Below are 22,832 nucleotides of genomic sequence, written 5' to 3' on the forward strand. Positions count from 1 at the left end.
AAAAAGAAAAAGTACCTTTGACAGCTCTCGGTTCCTCGAATGTTAAATTTGTTGTGAAATTTTTTTTAGTTTTTTATTGGATTGGTTTTACTTTACTAAATTATAAGTAATTAATTTTTGTATGTTTCGTTCACGAAATTTCTAAGTAAATAAATACTAAACATGCCAACGGATGCTTATTGCGCGGACTCATGGAAGAGGTCCAAAAGGCGAGACATATTATGGTACCGAGAACATCTGATGCCGGCGCTTCTTGCGGCTAAAGAGAACAGGGTTCGGGATATAGATGCCACCATCGGCATTGCACAGCAATTGTTGGATGTATGTATTGATGTAGAGTATATATATTTATAACGTGGAACCATATTCAATAACGGCCGTTTTCAATAACGTATCTCTAGTTACGGATACATTGCTGTCAGTTTAATGACAAGATCTTATCTATCCATAGTTATTTCCAATATAGTTGTAGTCCAATGCTTTATGTCGATAGGTTATTGAAATGACGGTAAGCGTTAAAGGATAGATTTGTCTACCTCTAGTAAGGTAAACTAAGGATTATTGTTATTATTATTAAGTTATTGATGTGGTTGTGATGTATAATGTTGTGTAGTAGGTATTATGAGTATGTAGTAGCATGTACATGGCTTTTTTGTATAATACGTTTGTCTTTTGAGACAAAATAAAAATATTTGTATTGAAAACGGCCGTATGTGTGTAGACCTACCTACCCATCGAAATATAGATCATACTAAGTACTAAATGTTTACAGTACGATCACTGTCGCCTAAAAAACAAAAAAAAAAAACAATATTTAGGATACGTTGTATTAAAAATATACTTATTCCTTTTTATTAACACGCTTTTATAACTCGGATTAATTTTAACCTCGAAAACTTGCCAAGGACCAATAACATTACAGTAATTTAAATAATCGGTCCCCACTAATATCTTTGTATGTATGTTTGATAGCAATCAATGGAATATTTTTTGAATTTAAAAAAAGGAAAGAAAATAATTATTGTTTCTTTATTTATATTATTCCTTTCTTCTTCCGCTTGGATTCACTCTATCGTCCATTTTTCTTTTGCTATTCCTTTATCTAAATACCTTCCTTCACACCTTCAACCCTCATATTAATACATCAAAAAAAGATTGCTACATTTTTACACATAAAATAAGTAAATCAACGATATTTTACAATACAAAGTACTAATTACGAAGCGATTTTCTTGGTTTATAATAATGTGTATGTGTATATGTTAATAATATATCTATTTGTTGCAATACGATATTGTATTATTGTTTTCATCATGCAGATTTTAAATAACAGGATTATGTATATAGCTTTTTCTTTTATAATGATTGGGCGTGTTTCCATACATTATTATACCTATTCTATTAGATGTTGTAGAAAATATATTGTTGCACAGTGCATTTGTTAGGTAGAAAGCATAGAGTAACTTATTATGGGAAGAAGTAGAAAGGCACATGTTACATGGACGTGAGCAGACTGACTGCACTGCCTTTAGAAAAATTACCAGTAGCCTTATAATTTATTATTTAGTTCTAACAACTGATTTAAAAATAGGCAATGTTATATTGTACGTGTAAAGCTGCAATTCCCATTTTTAGAACAGTAGATTGTTTTCGGCTTATCGCTGTCGACACTTTAGTGATACCGCCAAAGAGATTAAAATATTTTTACAAAACTATAATCTTTCGCAGAAACGGTCCATTGTTTTATTGAAACAACAATTGCCGCCCTGTAATGAGTTCCCTTTCTGAGGTTAGCACCGAATGTGTTAACAAGATCATCAGGATGAAGTATATCCGATACCCGGTAGTGTATTCGTGCTAAGGTGCGTGTGCACACCAAGAAGTCGATTATTCGTTGATATGAAACTATCATCGTTGATCGTTTTAAGACAAAAAAGCAAATGGGGTGGCTTCTTGAAGAGCTTTAATATCTTTATTTATTATAAGATATGGTAACAATTCACGTAACATCAGCTTTCTTACAATGACATATAAATAAATATATATATATTATATATGTACTTCCTAATTTGTACTGAATTGTATTGAATTGTTGAATTTCTGTTGAAAATTGGGTTGGTTTCCTGTTAGAGCGATTTTTTTTGAGGATATACTTACCTTTAAGGTAAAAATTGACATTTGAAGATATTCTTCATTACACCGTACACTTCTGCCGCGGTCGCCATTTCTACTTTAAACTTAAATAAATTGCACAGTTATATGACGAGAAAGTGAAGGCACCAACACAAGTTCTTCCTCATGAAGTTGAACAAAGTGATGACATTAGCCTTATGAAACCAGTTGAACCCGAGGTTTTGGACCTATTGTATGGGAGCACTGAGAAAGGAGCAGGAGAAGTATACCTCAAGAGGAGGTATAAAAAGCCACCAGAAGATAGGTAAGTCAATATCAAAATCAAATAAACTTTATTTGTCCATTGAATGTTACAATTTTGGGACCCAATATTGCATTAAATTAAATACATTCTTAAAATTTTTATTCATTCCGTACAACTTTACTTATTCATTCCTAACTCTTTTCCCCGCCACCTATGGAGGTAGAGTCTCTAGGCGCGTTTTTTTTACGTGGCATTAAAAAACGTAAAAAATTTTATAATTTTAGGACCTAATATTGCATTTTTTAGACGGCGCAATTTTATTTTTGGAACATGTGTGGGTTGGGTCTTTGGAGCGCTGTACCAGCGTTTTAATGAATGAAATTTAAAAAAAAAATACTTAAAAGACCATCTACAAGATTTTTTTTGTAAAATGTATAAAAAAAGTTATTGAGCAAAAAAGTTAATTTAAAAAAAATCTCACTTGTTTGCTTATGTCTTTACAAATTTTTGTAGGACGCATAGTTTCCGAGATATCGCGAAAAAGGTGTTTGTACCCCTTTTTCCAAGATGGCGGCCGGGGAACAAGGAATCCGACCCCACAAACTTGGAGTAAAGCTTCTATTGACCTAGTGGTCAATAGAAGCTTTACATTCATGAACATAACATATGAACATGTGTGGGAATAGTTTCCCCACACATGTTCCAAAAATAAAATTGCGTCCTCTAAAAAATGTTAAGCTTCTAATTCAAATAGGCTTTAAGGCAAATAATTAAGCGTTTTTGAATCGTCATTATAAATATTTTATTATCTAATCTATTATTATGTTCGAAAAAGGTACAGAGCTCGTGAACATACCTATCTACTATGATCTCATTGGCCGGCCACTCTTTATCAATAAGTATAGGGTCTTTCAAAAGGGACTTCCGAACTTTTACAGTTGATAGCGGCCACCTTGTTGAAGCTACATCTGTCAAATTGGCTGTCATTTATTCAGTCTGTTTTGCCAAATCACCATGGATGGATATAGCGTTCAACAACACGTGCAAATGATAAAATTGTTTTATCAAAATGGGTGTTCTGTTCGGGCAACGTTCCGCGCGCTTCGCCCATTTTACGGGCGCCATAATCGTCCTACCGAGAGGACTATTCGCAGTGTGGTGGATAAATTTGAGTCCACTGGTTCAGTAAACGATCAACCAACACCCGTACGTCGACGAAACGCAAGATCTACCGAAAACATCGCCGCTGTCCGTGAGAGCATGCAGGAGAATCCGAGGCAGTCGATTTCGCGTCGCTCACAAGAACTCGGCCTTTCACAGCACACACCACAACTTGGCGAATTTTGCGTCGTGACTTGGGCCTGCACCCGTACAAAATTCAACTGACCCAGGAGCTGAAGGTAAACGACCATAGATAAAGACTTGTGTTCGCTGAATGGGCTCTGGAGCAGTTGGTAACTGACCCTAATTTTCATCGAAAAATCATCTTCAGCGATGAGGCCCATTTCTGGATGAATGGGTACGTGAACAAACAAAATTGTCGAATTTGGGCAGATACAAATCCACATGAGAGCCAAGAGCGTCCAATGCATCCCGAAAAAGACACTGTTTGGTGTGGATTTTGGGCTGGCGGCATCATCGGTCCATATTTCTTTGAAAACGACGTTGGCCAGGCCATCACCGTAAACGGAGAGCGCTATAGGTCGATGATTACCAACTTCTTTTGGCCTGAATTGGATGATATGGACACCAACGACATGTGGTTTCAACAGGACGGCGCTACGTGCCACACAGCTCATGCCACATTGGACATTCTGCATGAGCGGTTCGATGGCATGGTCATCTCACGTGGAGATGATGTAAGATTTTAGACTATTTCTTGTAGGGTTTTCTTAAGTCGCAAGTCTATGCGAATAAGCCACAAACCACAGCGGCCCTCAAAGCCAACATAACCCATGCCATCGGTCAAATTCAGCCTGATTTATGCACCAGCGTCATGGAAAATTGGACATTTCGGATGCGCGCCACCCAGAGAAGCCGGGGCGGACATTTGAACGATGTTATATTCCACACATAATGGCATCGATAGACCTTTCAAACGAATAAAAATTGTTGATGATATCTAACACAAATTTTGTTTTATTTAAATTTGAAGATAGGAAGCCCTTAATGAAAGACCCTTTAATTTACAATAGCTGTAAGCATGACAAATTAGTTTGTAAGGTGCTGCATCGAATATATAAGTCATGTTAAAAAAAAGTATTTTAAATGTTTCACAAAAATGAAACCTAAACTGTGTAAATAAAAATTAACGTATATTGGACGCTTTAGAGCTTTAAATTCGTTGTTTGTGTAAGGATGCGTGACCGTTGATGGTTGTGATTACTGTCATGTGTATTCGTACAGGCTTCTTATTCTTGCTGAGGAATTCCAGGATTGTTAATCTCACCACTCTCAATTACATTCGTCCCACTCCCATCAGTAGTGTAGTGGTGCGTTGGTAGTGCGTTGAAGTTTTTTAAGGTTTTTTTCTGCGTGCAACCGGAGGACGATTGCTAGTCGAGAGTCAGTCAAATCGAGAACGAGTGCTACTTGTGGTGCCTGGTCGACCTGTTACAATTAATTATTTAGCAGAATCTAGACGTATTTCCAAAAATTTTTCAAGTCGGACCTCATTAATTTTGTTACATTCACTAAACATTCATTATTCTCAGTAACTATTCCGTTCAAATTATCAGTTCCTAGGTTCCTCATTCGGTCTCTTTAGGAGGTTGCCCACTACAAGGTTCTATAGGAGGACAGGATAGTCCACCCCCTCCCCTGCCTTTACTGTCGTTGTAGTAATAAAGGTTCATTCACCACTATCTGGACCGCCTTTTAGCTGAAGAGTTAGTTTACAGGTTACTTGGTTAGGTAGAGAATTGAATGGATTTATTATTTAATCGTGGGGAAGTATTTTCAGCATTGACTACCAGTTAATTATTGTCTTGGCACAATTTAGATATAATAATTATGTCTAGGTTTCATTTCCGCCTGCAAACAAGTTGGGACTACGGCTGGCGACAGAAGCAGAGTAAGATGTCGGCGCGCGACGTGAACCACGGTCGCTGCGCCATCTTGCGGGACACGTTCTACCGCAAGAACAACTTAGCGCCCGACCCCGGACATTACTCGCAGCCAGCCGGCGCACAGTTCACCGTGTGCAGTGAATATTCGTGCAATTTCAATTAGTTATAACAAAAACTATAGTTTCATAATCAATAAATTTTGCATTCACAAACAGCTGAAATTAGTTCTGTTCAAATAAAACACTTTTAAAGGATTAAAATGCGTGTAATTGTAACTGTTTTTACATTAGATTTTTGCGTAAAAGTTACGGAAAGGTCTTGAAACGTCGGGTTAACTAAAATACAAATGTAACTTTTACGCAAAAATATTATGTAAAAACAGTTACAATTACACGCGGTTTAATCCTTTAAGTGTTTTATTTAAATGTGTACCAATCGCGTTAATCAAAGAAAATACTACATATTAGTTCTGTTAATAACCGCTGCGGGCGCTATTTTTCTTTTTGTAGGTGTACCTGTACATTAAATATTGAGCTGTCTAAAACTAATATAATAATATCCGGACGACCGAGCCTTGCTCGGATTTTTAAGAATGTACAAAACTTGTACAAAAAAAAACTAATAGGACTTCTGGATTCGTACCGGGGTCTTTAAATAAGTAATATTTAAATATTTACTATTTACTTAACAACGCCATCTGCTGTTGTGTCGTTAAAGCAATTGGTTGCTCACAAAAAATAGTATTATTATTCGCCATTAGATGTCAGGAAGAGTCATATTTTTCAGTTGAGACTACTCAAACGCCTCCTTTTTGTTATTTTTCTTCCAAGTTTATGTTTAAGTTGATTATCGATAAAACACGAATAAAATGACATTTTCTAAAAATGATTCCTAGCTAGATCGATTTATCGCCCCCGAAATATGCTAAATAATATGATAAATATACTAAATTTTATGAAAATCGTTGGAGCCGATTCCGAGATTCCAATTATATATATATATATATACAAGAATTGCTCATTTAAAGATATAACAGTTTGTTACTAAATATATACGAGTGTTTACAATGTACTTTACCAAATTAAATTATCTTAAAGTAGAACATCTTCGCGATATATTGGCGACACAGACGGGAAGAGGAGGTACGGTAGCGGCAGAACATTCGCGATTAGCGATTGCGAACTATTAAATCATAATAATTTAATAATAAAATCATTTGCTGTCTGTAAATTTTAACTAATTCAAACTCAAATATTTTTATTCTAAATATGATATGAAATCACTTATTGGACGTCAAAAACTGCAATTATATATAATTCATATGTCGTTGTTTTCAGAAGTTTATTTATCTATAGATGTGATCTTAGCGAAGCTACGAACAAAAAATATCGACCGAAGATTTGTTCGTAGATGCGATATCAACATCCCTACACTTGTCTTGGGTTAAACCTGCGTGAATCACGCTAGTAGCGAAGATGTTCTTCTCCCGGGCTGCGCATTCCAAGAAATATGCCTTTATAATGTCGATAGTGTGTGTTAAACATTTAAGAAATCCATCTTATCTATCCACCTATAATAATACATAAGTAAAGCAATAATCATCAAACATTTAAACATCTACCATCTATCTAAACTCGTAGTGTACTTACCCGGTTACAGACTTGATGTCGATGACGTCACACCATCGCTTTGTTACGGTGCGCAAAACAAGCATCACTAGGACATTATTATTATAATGAAAAAACAATGAGTCTGGGTTAAGTACAAAGTAAAAAGGGTATTTATTTTACTGTCACAACTTTTATATCAACACAGAACAATTAACAATAACGTATAAACCTCAAAAGATAAAGCAATGAATATCACGAAATGTAACTGCAAACCGTACTACGAGACAAGTAAGACGAGTGCGAGGGAGTGACAGGGGAACGGATGGGGGCGCCTACAAGTATATTACCAAAACACATAAAAAAATGGCGTGCGTACAAAGTGTAAACACATGTCAGAAGTGAAACTTCTTTGGAAAACTAATTTTTAAATCTCCTTTATATCAATTATCCTAATCTGTTCGCTAAACCAAATGTTTTTTGTCAATATTAGAAATTATTACAACATGTTCTACTTACTCGCGGCCACGCGCTAAATCTGCACGATACAAAGTAATGGGGAAGATGTTCTACGTGTTCGCGACCGTGCTGGACCTGTACGATATAACTTCAGCAGGGAAGTTGTTCTACTTACTAGCGGTACCATGTGCTTCATGCTACGTTCGCCCTTTCTCACTCTATCACCCTCTTCTTGAATACAAACGTTTCACATTTTTGTGACACTGTATTGGCACATATACACTGGGTTTAAAAAATGATCCCAATTTCGTTCTCTGCACCCTCGAGAACCTCGGATTCAATATCTATATTGTTGAAAATTGAAATCATAAATTTGAGCGGCGGCCATCTTGGATTTCAAAAATGATCCCATATTCGCTCTCTGCACCCTCAGATACGATATCCATATTGTTGAAATCATAAATTTGAGCGGCGGCCATCTTGGACTTCAAAAATGATCCCATATTCGCTCTCTGCACCCTCGAGAACCTCGGATACGATATCCATATTGTTGAAATCATAAATTTGAGCGGCGGCCATCTTGGATTTCAAAAATGATCCCATATTCGCTCTCTGCACCCTCGAGAACCTCGGATACGATATCCATATTGATGAAATCATAAATTTGCGCGCCGGCCATCTTGTTTAACGAGGGGCACTGCATTGTATTGGACAGGGCGTATCAATTACCATCGGCTGAACGTCATGCACGTCTCGTTCCTTATTGTCATAAAAAAAACTGTACTTCCAAATATAACTACTCCGATGTAAGTAGTAATGCTATTATTTAATGGGACAAAAATAAAATAAACTTTTATAGCAAAAAACATATTATTATACTTTATTATTTACAATAGTTCAACTTTTATTTACATATAAACAACAGAATCTCCACCCTTAATGGTAAGCTTCTTATCTAATAGTCGTACTAAGTAAGTAATGTTTACAAATTAAACAATGTTGTGTTTGTACAAACTGTAGTGATGAACTGGTGATCTGTTCCCGCCATGGACAAGTATCAAAAGTACACAAGTTCATTATTTCTTATCACGAGTTAGCTTATTTAAAACGTCTATCCTAAGACTAAGGATTGGTCTCCGCTGCGCTCCAACTAGATACCGCAGGCGTTGTCACAAAGTGCAGCAACTAATACTCGAGCCAGTCTCGAACAATGTGTGACCTTGACGTGCCACACGTTGAAACATAATTGAAACTAAAAAGCTGTGATGCGTGGTAAAAGATTGTCAAAATAATACATCAAGAAATAAGAAAGAAACTAGGATAACATAAATCATCAGTAAGTATTTTATTAATTCCAGTGTAAAATAACACGAAGCGTATCTTACAAGCTTTGAAAGATGCCATTGAATGTCAATATGCCACGCACACAAGCATATAATAGTTGCCGTAATAAAAAAAGCTATTGTCCTTAGGTAGTGCGGTATCTAGTTGGAGCGCAGCGAGAGTCTATGTCTTCGTTCATATAGGTCAGTTAAGTACCGCTAGCACGTGCCATATATTCTCATCACTTGTATAAGCGGGCGCGAAGAAGTCGCACTGTATACATGACATAAAAAACCGATTAAAATCGGTAAATTGTTTTTGACGTGATAACGTTTTTTAAACCGATGAACGCCGGCTGAACGAACGCATTTTGACTAAAAACGATCGTATAAAAAGATGTTTTCTTATGACGTCATTACGTAAAATGATCAACCTTAAACCAACTTTACAGACAGCCAATTTTTATTTGACCTAAATGGTCTACTAATTGCATTCACATTTAGTGACCTGACGTCAATATTTTTTTATAAATATCCGGCATTATAAAATTCCTTAAGTGTAAGTTAACTGGCCTATACAAATGTATGTGTGATAGGTCAGCGCAACTGGCGGTTACCAACAGAATTAATTTTCGCATCAATTAATGATGGCGCTGCGAGAGATAAACCTACATACACTTAGAATATACTTGCGTTTAGACAACCTGACAGCTCAAAACGCGTGACCAATTTTGATTGTTCAATGTATGCGTCGAAAAAAAAATTGAGGTTGACAGTTAACTTCTATTTGGAAATAAGCACGCACACTAACACAAAGTGACATACAAATCGCGAGTGTAAGACGTAGCTTGTCACGCATACTAAAATAATAAACCTGGCATGTTTTCATTGGTTGTAGCAACAAGAGGCTCCATCTAGACGTATAATTAATAATCTAAGGGTTTGATATTCAAAATACTAAGAAGCTTAATGTGCCAAGCGTGGCTGAATGTTTACGACTTGTCAATAAAAATCGGTTATAGCAACAATAGATGCCCTTTCCTATTCTATCTTGCTGTATTTTGGTTAGTCATGTTCTTTTCTCTCGCACGCTGTTTGTGTATAGGCAAGTATATTGTAAGTATATTCTCGAGACAGATATTGATTTAAAAAAAATCATCAACAACTTAACAAATAAATTTCTACAATAAATATGAGACGTCTTTGTTCTTTTAAATCATATTTACAATTCTAAGTCAGTCCACTAGTCATTAATTAAACATGAAATTATTGCGATAATCTATATTTTATACAATGTGACCCAAAGTTATCATATACGGTCCTTCGAGCCGATTTACAATACAAGTCAGCATGTCTCGTCTTACTGAAGGTAACAAATTTATTTATAATAATTATTAATCTAAGGTAAAAAATAAAACTAATTCAGACAATATAACAATAATTTAGAGTGTTGTCATTCCTATATCCTACAAATAATTATAATTCACTCGTCATTACAAGGAAGGCTAAAATTTTAAGAACCATTTCATTTTTAAATATATGAAGTCCAAACTGGTTTGTTTTGGATCAAACCCGGCTGCATACTAAACTAAATTGTTAGGACTATTGAGTAAAAAGCCAAATAACTAGTTCGTCCTAGGCCAATCTTGATTTCAGTCTAAACTGGTTTGTCTTAAGTCAAATCCGGTTTTAGATCAAACTAAACCGTTAAAACTATTGAGTCAATAGCCAAATGACTACTTCGTCTTAGACCAATCTTGATTTCAGTCTACACTGGTTTGTCTTAAGTCAAATCCGATTTTAGACCAAACTAAATTATTAGGGCTATTGAGTCTATAGCCAAATTCCATAGTTTGACCTAGGACAATCTTGAGTTTAGTCTTTACTGGTTTGTCTTAAGTTAAATCCGGTTTCAGACTAAACTAAATTTTGTCAGGACAATTGAGTCAATAGCCAATTTCTATATTGGGCCAAACTAGTTTGTCCTAGCCCAAGTTTAATTTCAGTCCATACTGGTTTGTCTTAAGTTTAACCCAGTTTCAGACCAAACTAATTTGAGGACAACTGTATCAACAGACAATTTTATTTCAGTCCAAACTAGTTTGTGTCGTGGACCAAATCTGTTTTTTTAAACTTCATGCTTCTGAATTAAAATAAATACATAATATGACCTATAAATTATTTTTTTAAGTAATGAGGCTTGGGTTAATTAAATGGAATATTGTAGTAGCTACATTATTTGACTCCTAAACCTTAGACCTAAGACCAAACAAATACTTCAATTCCTCGTTAATATGAAAACCTTGAAAACCATAGGTGGCCTACAAATAGTACAAGCGATTTCATTTATTTATTAAATGTCCTTTTTAACTGTGAGAAATCATAAACTTAGTATTGTAAAAATCTCAAGCCTCATATTTTTTTATCAGAATATAGTGTCAGTAGGAGCAGATGTTCTTCATTCATAATCTGTCCTCCCAGTGACGTCATATGGGTACTAACACAACCGAAAACGACATAGGACGTATCGTAATTCCTAATGCAATACGAACACAACCATCACTTCGCTCTTCGCGGGCCACCTTGAGATTTAGCGATACATATTTTGTTGTAAACCTAAAAGAAATTTCTAGACGATTTTCATCTGTTTTATGCATGTTAGATATGTTTTAAGGCATTTATTGCTTATTGTTTTCATAGATTTACATATTTAGTTTTACTGTTATGTAGTTGCGAGTTATTAACATTTTCTCGTCATTCTCTATTTAATGTTGCTCTCCAGTGTTCGATACACCCCAATTCCAAGAAATAAAATAATAATAAGTACCGTTCTTAATATTAATCCTTCATTATTCTACTGTATATTATTCGGTAGAAGCATTCCTGTACTAATTATAAACAGAAAGTAATAAACTCGTTACGTAGAGTTAAAACAATATTTAGGCTAATTATTATTAGATCATTGTACAATTAAACTATTGTGCTATCTTGCAGATATTATGTGTGGTTATTTGTTAGCAATTTTCGTATTTCATGGCGTTTTGGCGCAGTTTTATTTTGTTAATAAGAGCGAAGAAAATATCAAACTTCACCCATGAGCTAAACAGTTGCAAAGTATTTAAAATGAAATTAAATATCGCTAGTGGGTTTAAATATTATCTGTTTAATAAAAAAATTAAAACGATCTTATTTTAAACATCCCACTCATTCTTGAGACAATATAAAAACCACAACCAAATTATCAAGCCTATAGAATCAGTAAATGTTACTTTTTTCTATACCGTCTTAACTATAATTGAGGTGGCAAGTTTAAAACAGGTAATAGTAGAAATTTGAATTCGATTTCTTTAATAAATAAACCTCATATAAAATAAATAACATTACAAATATTGTCGCATATGGTTGTGTCTGCAAAAAACCTATTTAAATTACATTATTTTTTTCATAACTTTTTCAATCGCTGTTTGTGTGGCCTAGAAGATCCGCAATTTTAAATTATTATATTATATGAAAAAATGAAACCGTGGTTGAACAATCTCGTCTGTTCACAACGAGGCTTACACGCTCAACAAATTTGAAAATTCCATCACAAATTTATTCGTCAAATAAATTTATATGTACGCAATACGTGCGATTTATATTATAAAGTGATTGTTTTGCGAAATGGATCTTCTATACAAAAAACGAATAAATGAAATCACAAAATAAACGTCTATAAAATATGAAAAAACTGCACGGCCAGTGAATTTTATTTAGAAATATTAGGTTTTATGCTATTTTTAATATTTGTTTTGTATGGATATATTTTCTATGAGAGAATTTATTGACGCACGGTTTGACAGTTCTGCTGTGAAATCATTTCATTTTAGCAACAGGGAGCATATTTTACGAAATAATTCTTGATGTTATCAAATATAATTGAAAAATTCATAAAAAAAAATCGGTATTTTGTTTATTATGTACAGAACAACGTCTGTCGGGTCAGCTAGTTTATTATAAAAATATTAATTATCATTATTATCCCAAATATAATAAAATATCGATATGCCGTAATATTGTCTAATATTGTATTCTATTGTGAAGTAAGCTTTTATATAATTTAGGCGGACACCAGACATTTGCACTACAAGTGTACAAGATCAAGCATGAACGATATTATGTAGTTAGCTACAATTTGCTTAACACAAAATATAACTCTGGTGGCCTGACATGTACAATGTTTTTATAAAGATTTTTTGAAGGTAGTTCTATATTATATTTCTTTCACTAAGCTTACTGTATCATGTCGAATTTAGATTTTATTCCTTATATCTGGTGTATGAAGCAAATAGGCAAGAGGCGTGAACGTAGTGGTAATTGAAAAACCAAATGTCCTGGTTTGCAATAACAGATGTCAAGTGATGGTAACGCCCTTCAGGTGGGAAGTAAGTTTAAAATTCTCAAAGTAAAAATGGTTGCTAGCTGCTAGTTATTAAAGACTTGAAATCTAAATTTTGCATAAAGTATTTCGCTTTTATGATATTGTATTTTGAGAATGCAACTAAACCGTATTGTCTATGTCACCAACGAGTTCTAGTCAGTAATATATTTGCCTTGTGTTGTTGTCTGTATGTCTATGTGTATGTTCAGGTGGCCGGCGGTGCGCCGCTGGTCCAGGTGACGAGCACGTGCTCGGGCAGCTGGCTCGCCTGGAAGTGGTCCTTGAGCAGCGCCTGCGAGAAGTTGCAGTGCATCTGGTACGCGTCCGTCTCGCGCTCCGTGTCGCCCGCCAGCCGGTACAGATCTGACCGGAACAATAATGAAGAGGATGTAAATACTACTTGATAAGAGGCGGGCCTGCCTGAGTAAATAATTGAAATTTAGTTTAGTATGAAACATGCAGTAATTTCATGTAAGTTTGAATTAGTAATTACAATATGGCGACAAAGTATAATCCGGCTAAGTTTGAAAGCTAACAGTTACTCAAATCGTAGTGGATTTCGACAATCTCTGTTTTCTACAAGATTATAGCAGCCTTCTGTCACTCTATCAATCACTGCACGTTTCATACAAACGTTTTTTTCTTCGAGAGTTTCGTTAGGCTACCAATAATCACAATGACTTGTATTTTATTGGTAATAAACAAAGTCTACTCAATTATATGGCTGCCCTGAGTATATCTAGCGACGGACGGTTGCACATTGCATACGACTATTGGGAAACCCTGGAGTTAAGTCAGCAGAGCCGATCAGATAGTCTCCAGATACACATTGCTTTTTATAGGACGAGACAGAACGAACAGATGATGTAAAGGCATCATAACTCTACCACTAGCAACTTACTGGTCTATAAAAACTACTGATGTAACGCCTTTTCAAATGGAGGACAAGTTGATTCTATATACACAGATTTTTCTAAGGCCTTCGACAAGGTTGACCATGGAATCTTGTTACACAAGCTAGAAGCCTACGGAATTCACGGTAATTTACTCAGATGGATCTCTTCATATTTGGCAAATCGTAGTCAATTAGTTGCGGCCAAGGGCTTTCTATCGAGTCCTATTAAATTCACTTCTGGAGTTCCTCAGGGATCACACCTAGGTTCTTTATTTTTTGTCATTTTTATCAATGATCTAATCAAGAAGATTAAATGTCCATGCTTACTCTATGCTGATGATTTAAAAATTTATTATATTTTATTAATACCAATGATTGCACGATTTTACAAAAGGATTTGACTGAATTAGCAAATTGGTGTAACATAAATAAAATGTCATTAAATATTTCCAAATGTGTTGAAGTTGTGTGTAGTGTTGTGTCTTTTTCAAGAAAAAAGCACAGAATATTTTTTAATTACACACTGTCAGGTCAAACACTTAATCGTAAATCAATCGTAAAGGATCTAGGTGTACTTTTTGACGATGAATTGACATTTCGACCTCACTATGATAATATTATAGACAAAAGTAATAAGCTTCTCGGATTCATTTGTCGAGTTTCAAAGGAATTTCACAACAATTTTTGTTTATTATATTTATTTAATACAATTATCAAAAGTACTCTAGAATATTGTTGTTGTATATGGTCTCCGTTTTACACTGTTCACATCGATAGGCTTGAAAGTGTTCAAAAAAAGTGTTTGAAAATATTATCATACAGAGAAGGCACAGGAAGGCTTCTTCATAACTATCGGGAGAGGCTGGCTAAATACAAAACTTTATCTTTGGAGGACAGAAGAAAGTATCATGACTTATTGACTATTTACAAAATAGTAAATTCCAATATTGACTCGCCCTATCTCGTTCAATCGCTTAATTTTAAAACTTTTCATAATTCCAGATCACAAAGGACTTTTACTCTGTGTGTGTACAAAAATAATACCTCGTATTATAATCCCCTTGTAGTTGCGTATGTGTAGATATTATAATGAATTATCTCATAAAAATAAAAACCTAGACATATTTAGTCAAAGTTTGGCATTAGTGAACTACAATACAGATATGTAAATGTAAATGATAGAGGAGAAAAAAGTAACAATTTTAATACTTCTTGATTTTTCACGTGCTTTTGAAACTTTAAATATAAATCTCCTACTTTCCAACCTAGCGTACTATGGTTTTAGTGAAAATAGTATTAAGTGGTTTGAAAGCTATCTCACTAATAGAACACAGACGGTCTCAGTGATAGATGAGCAGGGTAACACAAAATTTTCAGAACGTGACACTATAACGAGGGGAGTTCCTCAGGGCTCTATTTTAGGGCCCCTTATTTTTATTATATATATTGCAGACATAATTAAAAAAATTAAACACTGCAATTATCAAATCTACGCTGATGATATACAGCTATATTTTTCTTTTTCGCCACACGAAGCCCAACAGGCAATAGATATTATAAATGCTGATCTTCATGAAATATTCATGTGGTCTGAAAAAAACTCACTGATTTTAAACCCGAATAAAACAAAATTTATGATCTTCGGCAATTGTAACGGCTTAGAGTTAATTAATGAATTTAATGTAAGACTACTCATTAATGATAAGGTTATCGAACGCGTACAAGAAGTTCGCAATCTTGGGTTGATAATGGATGAATCCTTAAGATTTGAGAAGCATATAAATAAAGTCATTTCCAACAGTTTTTATAGATTAAAAGTTTTGTACCAAATTAGACCATTTATAACCACAGAATTGCGCATACGTCTTTGTGAGGCTCTTGTTCTATCCAAGTTTAACTATACCGATACAGTGTATGGTCCGAGGCTGCTTGGCAGAACAAGAAAGTCAATACAAAGAGTACAAAATGCATGTGCTCGTTTTTGCTGGGACATACCGGCCCGACAACATATTTCTCCATACCTCAAAGAAGCAAATATTTTAAATATGGATGCTCGTAGACGACTTCATTTAGCCACGCTTCTTTTTGGTATTATTAAGACAAAAACGCCAAAATATTTATATAGTAAATTGGAATGGCTAGGTCAGCGCAGCCAGTTAAATTTTGAAACAAGGTTCGCATTCAATGTCCTGTCAGTCCCACTCCATCATTCCGCCTCTTTTAGAGGAAGTTTTAGGTACAGTGCCACCAAGTGCTGGAATGATATACCACCACCGTTTCGCAATCTGAAGACTGTTGGAACTTTCCAGAAAAAAGTTAAAAATCTCATCCTTACGTCTATTTAAATTATTAAGTATCTGCTTACAAATTATGTGCATAAGTCCTACATTATAAGATTTATCTTATTAATAATACATAATGGGATCGAAGTTTTAGTTTGTTTCTGCAAATATTTCTAAAATTGCTGTTATTTTAATATTTATGTATGTATGTATATTTATGTAATATTCTGAACAAGTAGAAGCTAATTTCAAATTATCATCTTTAAAAATAATATGATGGAACCTTTAATAAAACTAAATTTATTTTTTAGCATTAATAGTTACTCAATGGGTCACCTGGGGGCTGCTGTAAATCAGCGCTGTGTTGGTATTATTCCAATGCAGCATGACGCTGAGTCAGTTCCTTTTGATAACAATGACTGCTACACAGTACTTTTAAATTAAGATAATCACTATAATATTATGCATACATTTGTTTCATTTTTTTTTAATCATTTGTATATTTTTATGCTAAGTATAAGTTTTTAATTATAATTTTTTTACCTCTAAGTCTTTCTTAGTTGTATTATTCTGTGTGGTTTGTGTTTTTAATAAAGTTTTGTTATTAATAAAGTTTTCATTCATTCATTCATAAATACATATATATATATATTGTATACTATATTATTTAATTCAAAATTTATTGTAGTTTGTTTGTGTGCCTAAATAAATAAATATGATCTTATGTCGTCACGTATTACATCATAAACGACCTGTGACGTAGTGTATAACGAAAAAACCCCGATTACATCGGACATAAACATCTTATGTCTCATAGTGACGAGCAATGACGATGCCGCACAGATTATTGATTGAATCCAATTAATAATGTGAGCGGCACTGCACAGTAATAGGTAGGGTTAGCACTTAATATCAGATGAACATCTTGATCGTCTAGTCACTTTTTCTCATAAAAAAATTAATACAAAAACCGTGTGGACATCTCTCTCTCTCTCTGGGATCAGTCCCTCGTGTCCGAGGATCGTGGCCAGAAGTATGGTTACCGGACAGACCAGCGCATCTCTAACAAGCGTGGAGATTTGGATGATTTAATTTGGTCGGTGCATCTAGTTGAGGTACGACCGTGTGGACATAAGTGGCCAGTTTTTCACTTTTTAATTTTTACTCATCTTAACAGAAATAACAAAGACGAGGTCACGAAATACAATTATGCTCACCGATCGAGCCTCCCTTACGGCCGTTAACAATATACTATCTACAGATAGAGATAAATAACTACATTCTACTGTCAGTAATTAGCTGTCAACAATCTGAAGCTGTCCCAATATACCCGATAAGTCATTCTTATCGCCTTATATTGGGACGCGTGAATTGCAATTTCCATACAAACTTCCATTGACAGACAGCCTGTAAGGATAAGATAAGTACAGTAGATAAGTTAATTGGGACAGAAAAGTCAATGATAGATACGATTTTTATCTCAAGTGGGCCACAACAACAACAATGGAGATAGACTGAATATTGGGAACGGCCGTTAGTCCGTGGTATATGACGGGTCAGTGTCAATGTCTTCGAAATCTACCTTTAAGTATGGCGGAGGCCCAGAGCTGCACGTGCACGTCGGGGATCTTGCTGGCCAGCTGCATGGCGGGCGTCACCATGTTCATGCTCTCGCGCGAGTTGTTGATGGACAGGAAGATGTGGCCCAGCAGCACCAGCGAACACGACGTCAGCCGGTTGAGGTCTTCGGCGTTCGCCATCTTGAGTGTCTCGCGGAGATATCGCCTGGTATCATAAAGTGGTCTCAACGGTCGTGACTTTTTATTTATCTATTAAGTTTGAACTTTATAAGGGTTTAAATGATAAAACTTGAACATACTTGGCTTCGTTGTATCTGGCCTGGAAGAACGCTTGCAGACCGAGCACGTAATACGAGGCGGCCCGCAAGCCGTGCGCGTACGCTGGGAGTGCTTCCGGGCGAACCTGTGTAAGAACACAATATGGCAACATTAAAAGAAATCAATGACGTTCTATACATATAGACAAATCACGTCGCACGAAAACAAAGCCGAAATATGGAACATCGATCTCTGGCCTCTGGGATATTTCCTGAAAAATGGAAGTCTGCTAATGTTGTGCCTATTCCGAAAAGCGGACAAGCGGATTCATTATACCAATGAACTACAGGCCAATATATCTATTGTCCATTTTTGGTATAGTTTTCGAATCTCTGATATGTCCTTATCTTTCTTTTCATTTGAAATCTATTTTAGTCCATCAACAGCATGATTTCCGCAATAAAATGTCTACCATAACAAAAGTAATTGAATTTACAACAGTTGTACTCAAGTAATCGATAATATAGACAAGGGAAACCAAGTGGACGCTATATATATGGATGTTAGTAAAGCTTTCGATCGGGTCAACCACTGAATTTTAATAAGTAAACTACATAACGCTGGCATTCAAGGAACTTTGCTGTCCTGGCTCTCGTCTTTTTTGTCGTACAGACAACTACAAGTTGTGGTTTGTGGTTATCAATCAGATCCATTCATGGCTCCATCTGGAGTCCCTCAGGGATCCCATCTAGGTCCTATATTATTTTTAGTATTTATTAACGACTTGTGTGACCATATAAAATCTTAAATTTTTGTGTTATTTGCCGACGACTTAAAGATTTTTAAAGCTATTCAAACTCTGTTAGACTCGATTTCCCTTCAAAATGACTGAAACAGTTTTTCCCAATATCCTAGCCAAAATTAAATTTTCAGTGCCACGCGAAAGTGCACGTTTCACAAACTTCAAACCATTTATTGAAAATTTATATGGAACTGATTTCAGTGCTAATAGAGTTTCAGAAAGGATCTGTCGGGAGCTCAATAATATTTTCAAAACTACTCGTGTTGACATCCACTCCCCCTCCCCTCAGGATTACAAAAAAATATTGCATCTATTTATCAGTGTAGAAACCACATAACCTATGCTTTGTTTGGATTTATATCCCAATTTTTTTTTTTCACTTGTTCACTTCTACATTATATTAGTACAATACATTATTTTTTTACTGTAAACTTGCAATCCCGCACTTGTGCAACACAGAAATGCATGCCGGTTTGCCTGTAATTGGATTTACACCATAATTAATAATATTTTTGTATTTTTTATAAGCTAGTAATAGAGTATCTGTTGGTGAACCTAATAAATAAATACCACAAATGACACCACGAAGTTAAACTGCTATATCTATTCTTCGTGTTTTTCACCATCAAAAATTTATTTGTCTGTTATGTTCATGAACCGATAGATATGAGGGGTCTTCAAAGCAAAATCGCAACGTGCGTTTCAGCTTATCTTGAAAGACCCATACGCTCGTTGTTCTGTAGAATACAACATAACACTTGGTAAAACGTCACGAAGTACATCAGTTCGTTAACGGGCTTTGACATGGGGAGAAGAACTAATAGGAAACTCCCAGCCCATCTTTTAAATCATATTACAAAAATGTTTAGCCTATTTAATATAATGCTCTACAATATTAGGTGGCCTGCGCTGAAACAGTCAAGAACTATGCATTATTATCTTCTATATAATCTACTATAGTAAGCCTTCTTTGTCGAAGAAGCTCAAATATATTTCTGAAATTTGTTCTCAGTGATTCCTAGTATACTGTCTAGAATATGATGCCTTGTTTTGGGATCTACAATCATTCACCTGTTAATATGTCCCACGCTAACTTTGACGCCTATTTATTGAATAGAATTGCTGATTTGTCAAAATACATTTTAAATCGTTGAAAGTCATACTCTGAATGAATGAATGTTCACGATTTAAATTGACTATGTAAATTGAATGTGCACATGCAATTCCTAAAGTGACACAATGTAAGTGACATTCAAATACTAAGTATCCAGATTCAGATGATATAAGTAAAAACATTTTAAAATATATTATCGTCCATGTAAGTATATTATATTAATGCCATACATAATTGAGGAAAAGTAATCACCTGCTCCATAATTTGCGCTAAGTCAGTATCCCTCCGGCCTCTTAAATATACAATGGCGAGGTTCAACTTTGCAAACATCCACAGATCTCTCTCTTGTGACATCTGAAATAACATAAAATATTTAAATCGGTGATGACTTAGAATATATACGACCTGAAAAGAAAATACAATTTACTTAAAATTTATTCCCAGATGTGCAATGTGAAATGTCAAAGAAAACAATGATCAAAATATTGTAGTGAAAAATCTTTATCGACGTATGAGAGAAATTTTATAGTAAATCGTCACGATTTTCGGGTACGCGCCATGTCGTTTTTTTTACTTGTTTAAAACCAAGATGGCCACAGCGCAAAATTATGATTTCAACATTATGGATATCGTATTCAAGGTTCTCGAAGGAGCAGATAACGAATTTGGGATCATTTTTGAATTCCAAAATGGCCGCCGCGCAAAATAATGATTTCAACAACATTGATATCGAATCCGAGGTTCTCGAGGGTGCAGAGAACGAATTTGGCATCAGTTTTGAAACCCAAAATGGCAGCCGCGCAAATTTATGATTTCAACAATATGAATGTAATATCCGAGGTTCTCGGGGGTGCAGAAAAAGAATTTGGGATAATTTTTTTATCCAAGATAGCTGCCGCGCATAATTATGATTTCAAAAATATGAATATTGTATCCGAGGTTCTCGAGGGGTGCAGAGAACGAATTTGGGATCAATTTTGAAATACAAGATAAAATAAAAAGACTTATTTGTTTACGAATTGTCAATCAAAATCGGTTACTATCACAATAGATTAGCTTTCTTTTGCCATGTTGCTGTATCTCCGTTAGGGATGTTCTTCACTCTCGCACGCTTTGTGTGTCTATACGTTAATATAAAATATTTAACCAGAGTAATTGCACGCACAAACTGTTGCTCGTTAGGCACATTGGTTAACCACTTGATCAACAAGCTTGCATGTGTAATAAGGGGTATTAAAACACGAATGTGGGTGGTGATAATAGAATCATATGAGTGCTTTAATACGTTATTATCAACAGCTGCATACAATACCAAAATATGAATCCTTTATTAAAGATTCTGAAACAGTTATCTTAACGCTAACATTAAAAAAGCCAGTCTTAGTAACGATTACATCATCCAAACGTCTGTTGTAATAAAAACGAGTGTTGCAATATTGTACTGAATTTCATTACACTTACTCGTTTGGATGATGTAATGGTTATTAGGACATTGGGTGTTTTAATGTTGGCAATAAGCTAACTGCTTTACAATATTTAAAAGAGGATTTAAGGCATGGGTGTAGACAAAAAATAATAAAATAAAGTACATACATGTATGGCTGTGTGGAACTGCGCCTCGGCCGCGTCCATGCAGTTCATGGACATCGCGTACAGCCCCAGTAGACAGTGTAGCTGTGGAGTGTGGGCGGCTGCGCACAACGCTGTAACAATTATATTTTATTATTAAACTAGCTGATACTTTCTTGAATAACCCAAAAATTCTGAGCGGCACTACAATTGCGCTCGTCACATTGAGACATAAGATATTAAGTCGCAGTAATTTCACTAGCTACGGCGCCCTTCAGACCGAAATACAGTAATGTTTACACATTTCTGTTTCACGGCAGAAATAGGCGCCGTTGTGGTACCTATAATCTAGTCGGCATCTTGTGTAAAGGAGCCTCCCACATGCTGTGAGCGACAGCAGGCGGGCGGCGCGCGCTATCTCGGTCAGCGCCTGCGCCTTGCCGCCCGCCACCAGCCGGCACAGCGCCGCGTGCTCCACCAGCGTGCTCCACACAGTGTGTGTACGTACCGGTGGGCGGCGCGGCCAGCAGGCGGGCGGCGCGCGCTATCTCGGTCAGCGCCTGCGCCTTGCCGCCCGCCACCAGCCGGCACAGCGCCGCGTGCTCCACACAGTGTGTGTACGTACCGGTGGGCGGCGCGGCCAGCAGGCGGGCGGCGCGCGCTATCTCGGTCAGCGCCTGCGCCTTGCCGCCCGCCACCAGCCGGCACAGCGCCGCGTGCTCCACCAGCGTGCTCCACACAGTGTGTGTACGTACCGGTGGGCGGCGCGGCCAGCAGGCGGGCGGCGCGCGCTATCTCGGTCAGCGCCTGCGCCTTGCCGCCCGCCACCAGCCGGCACAGCGCCGCGTGCTCCACCAGCGTGCTCCACACAGTGTGTGTACGTACCGGTGGGCGGCGCGGCCAGCAGGCGGGCGGCGCGCGCTATCTCGGTCAGCGCCTGCGCCTTGCCGCCCGCCACCAGCCGGCACAGCGCCGCGTGCTCCACCAGCGTGCTCCACACAGTGTGTGTACGTACCGGTGGGCGGCGCGGCCAGCAGGCGGGCGGCGCGCGCTATCTCGGTCAGCGCCTGCGCCTTGCC

At 36.4% G+C, this 22,832-nt stretch overlaps 2 protein-coding genes across 2 annotated transcripts in view; one reads left to right on the top strand and one right to left on the bottom strand.

The window, feature by feature from the left end:
• Nucleotides 1–9: 9 nt before the first annotated feature.
• Nucleotides 10–5,659, top strand: LOC126978019 (uncharacterized). Its single transcript, XM_050826754.1, has 3 exons — nt 10–321; nt 2,256–2,437; nt 5,398–5,659. Exons 1-3 carry the CDS (start codon nt 163–165, stop codon nt 5,606–5,608), a joined length of 552 nt encoding a protein of 183 aa, XP_050682711.1. The 5' UTR covers nt 10–162; the 3' UTR covers nt 5,609–5,659.
• Nucleotides 5,660–8,362: 2,703 nt separating this feature from the next.
• The window catches only part of LOC126977972 (MAU2 chromatid cohesion factor homolog), a 29,085-nt gene continuing 14,615 nt past the window's right edge, over nt 8,363–22,832 (bottom strand). Inside the window, exons 8-12 of the mRNA XM_050826695.1 lie at nt 21,778–21,887; nt 20,437–20,538; nt 18,310–18,413; nt 18,013–18,215; nt 8,363–13,616 (exon numbers count right to left, since the gene is read on the bottom strand). Of these exons, the coding sequence (XP_050682652.1) occupies nt 13,459–13,616; nt 18,013–18,215; nt 18,310–18,413; nt 20,437–20,538; nt 21,778–21,887 (677 nt within the window). The 3' untranslated portion in view covers nt 8,363–13,458. The remainder of the gene's footprint in view (nt 13,617–18,012; nt 18,216–18,309; nt 18,414–20,436; nt 20,539–21,777; nt 21,888–22,832) is intronic.

The sequence above is a fragment of the Leptidea sinapis genome, chromosome 46 (assembly GCF_905404315.1).
Source record: "Leptidea sinapis chromosome 46, ilLepSina1.1, whole genome shotgun sequence".
Classification (NCBI taxonomy): Eukaryota; Metazoa; Arthropoda; class Insecta; order Lepidoptera; family Pieridae; genus Leptidea; species Leptidea sinapis.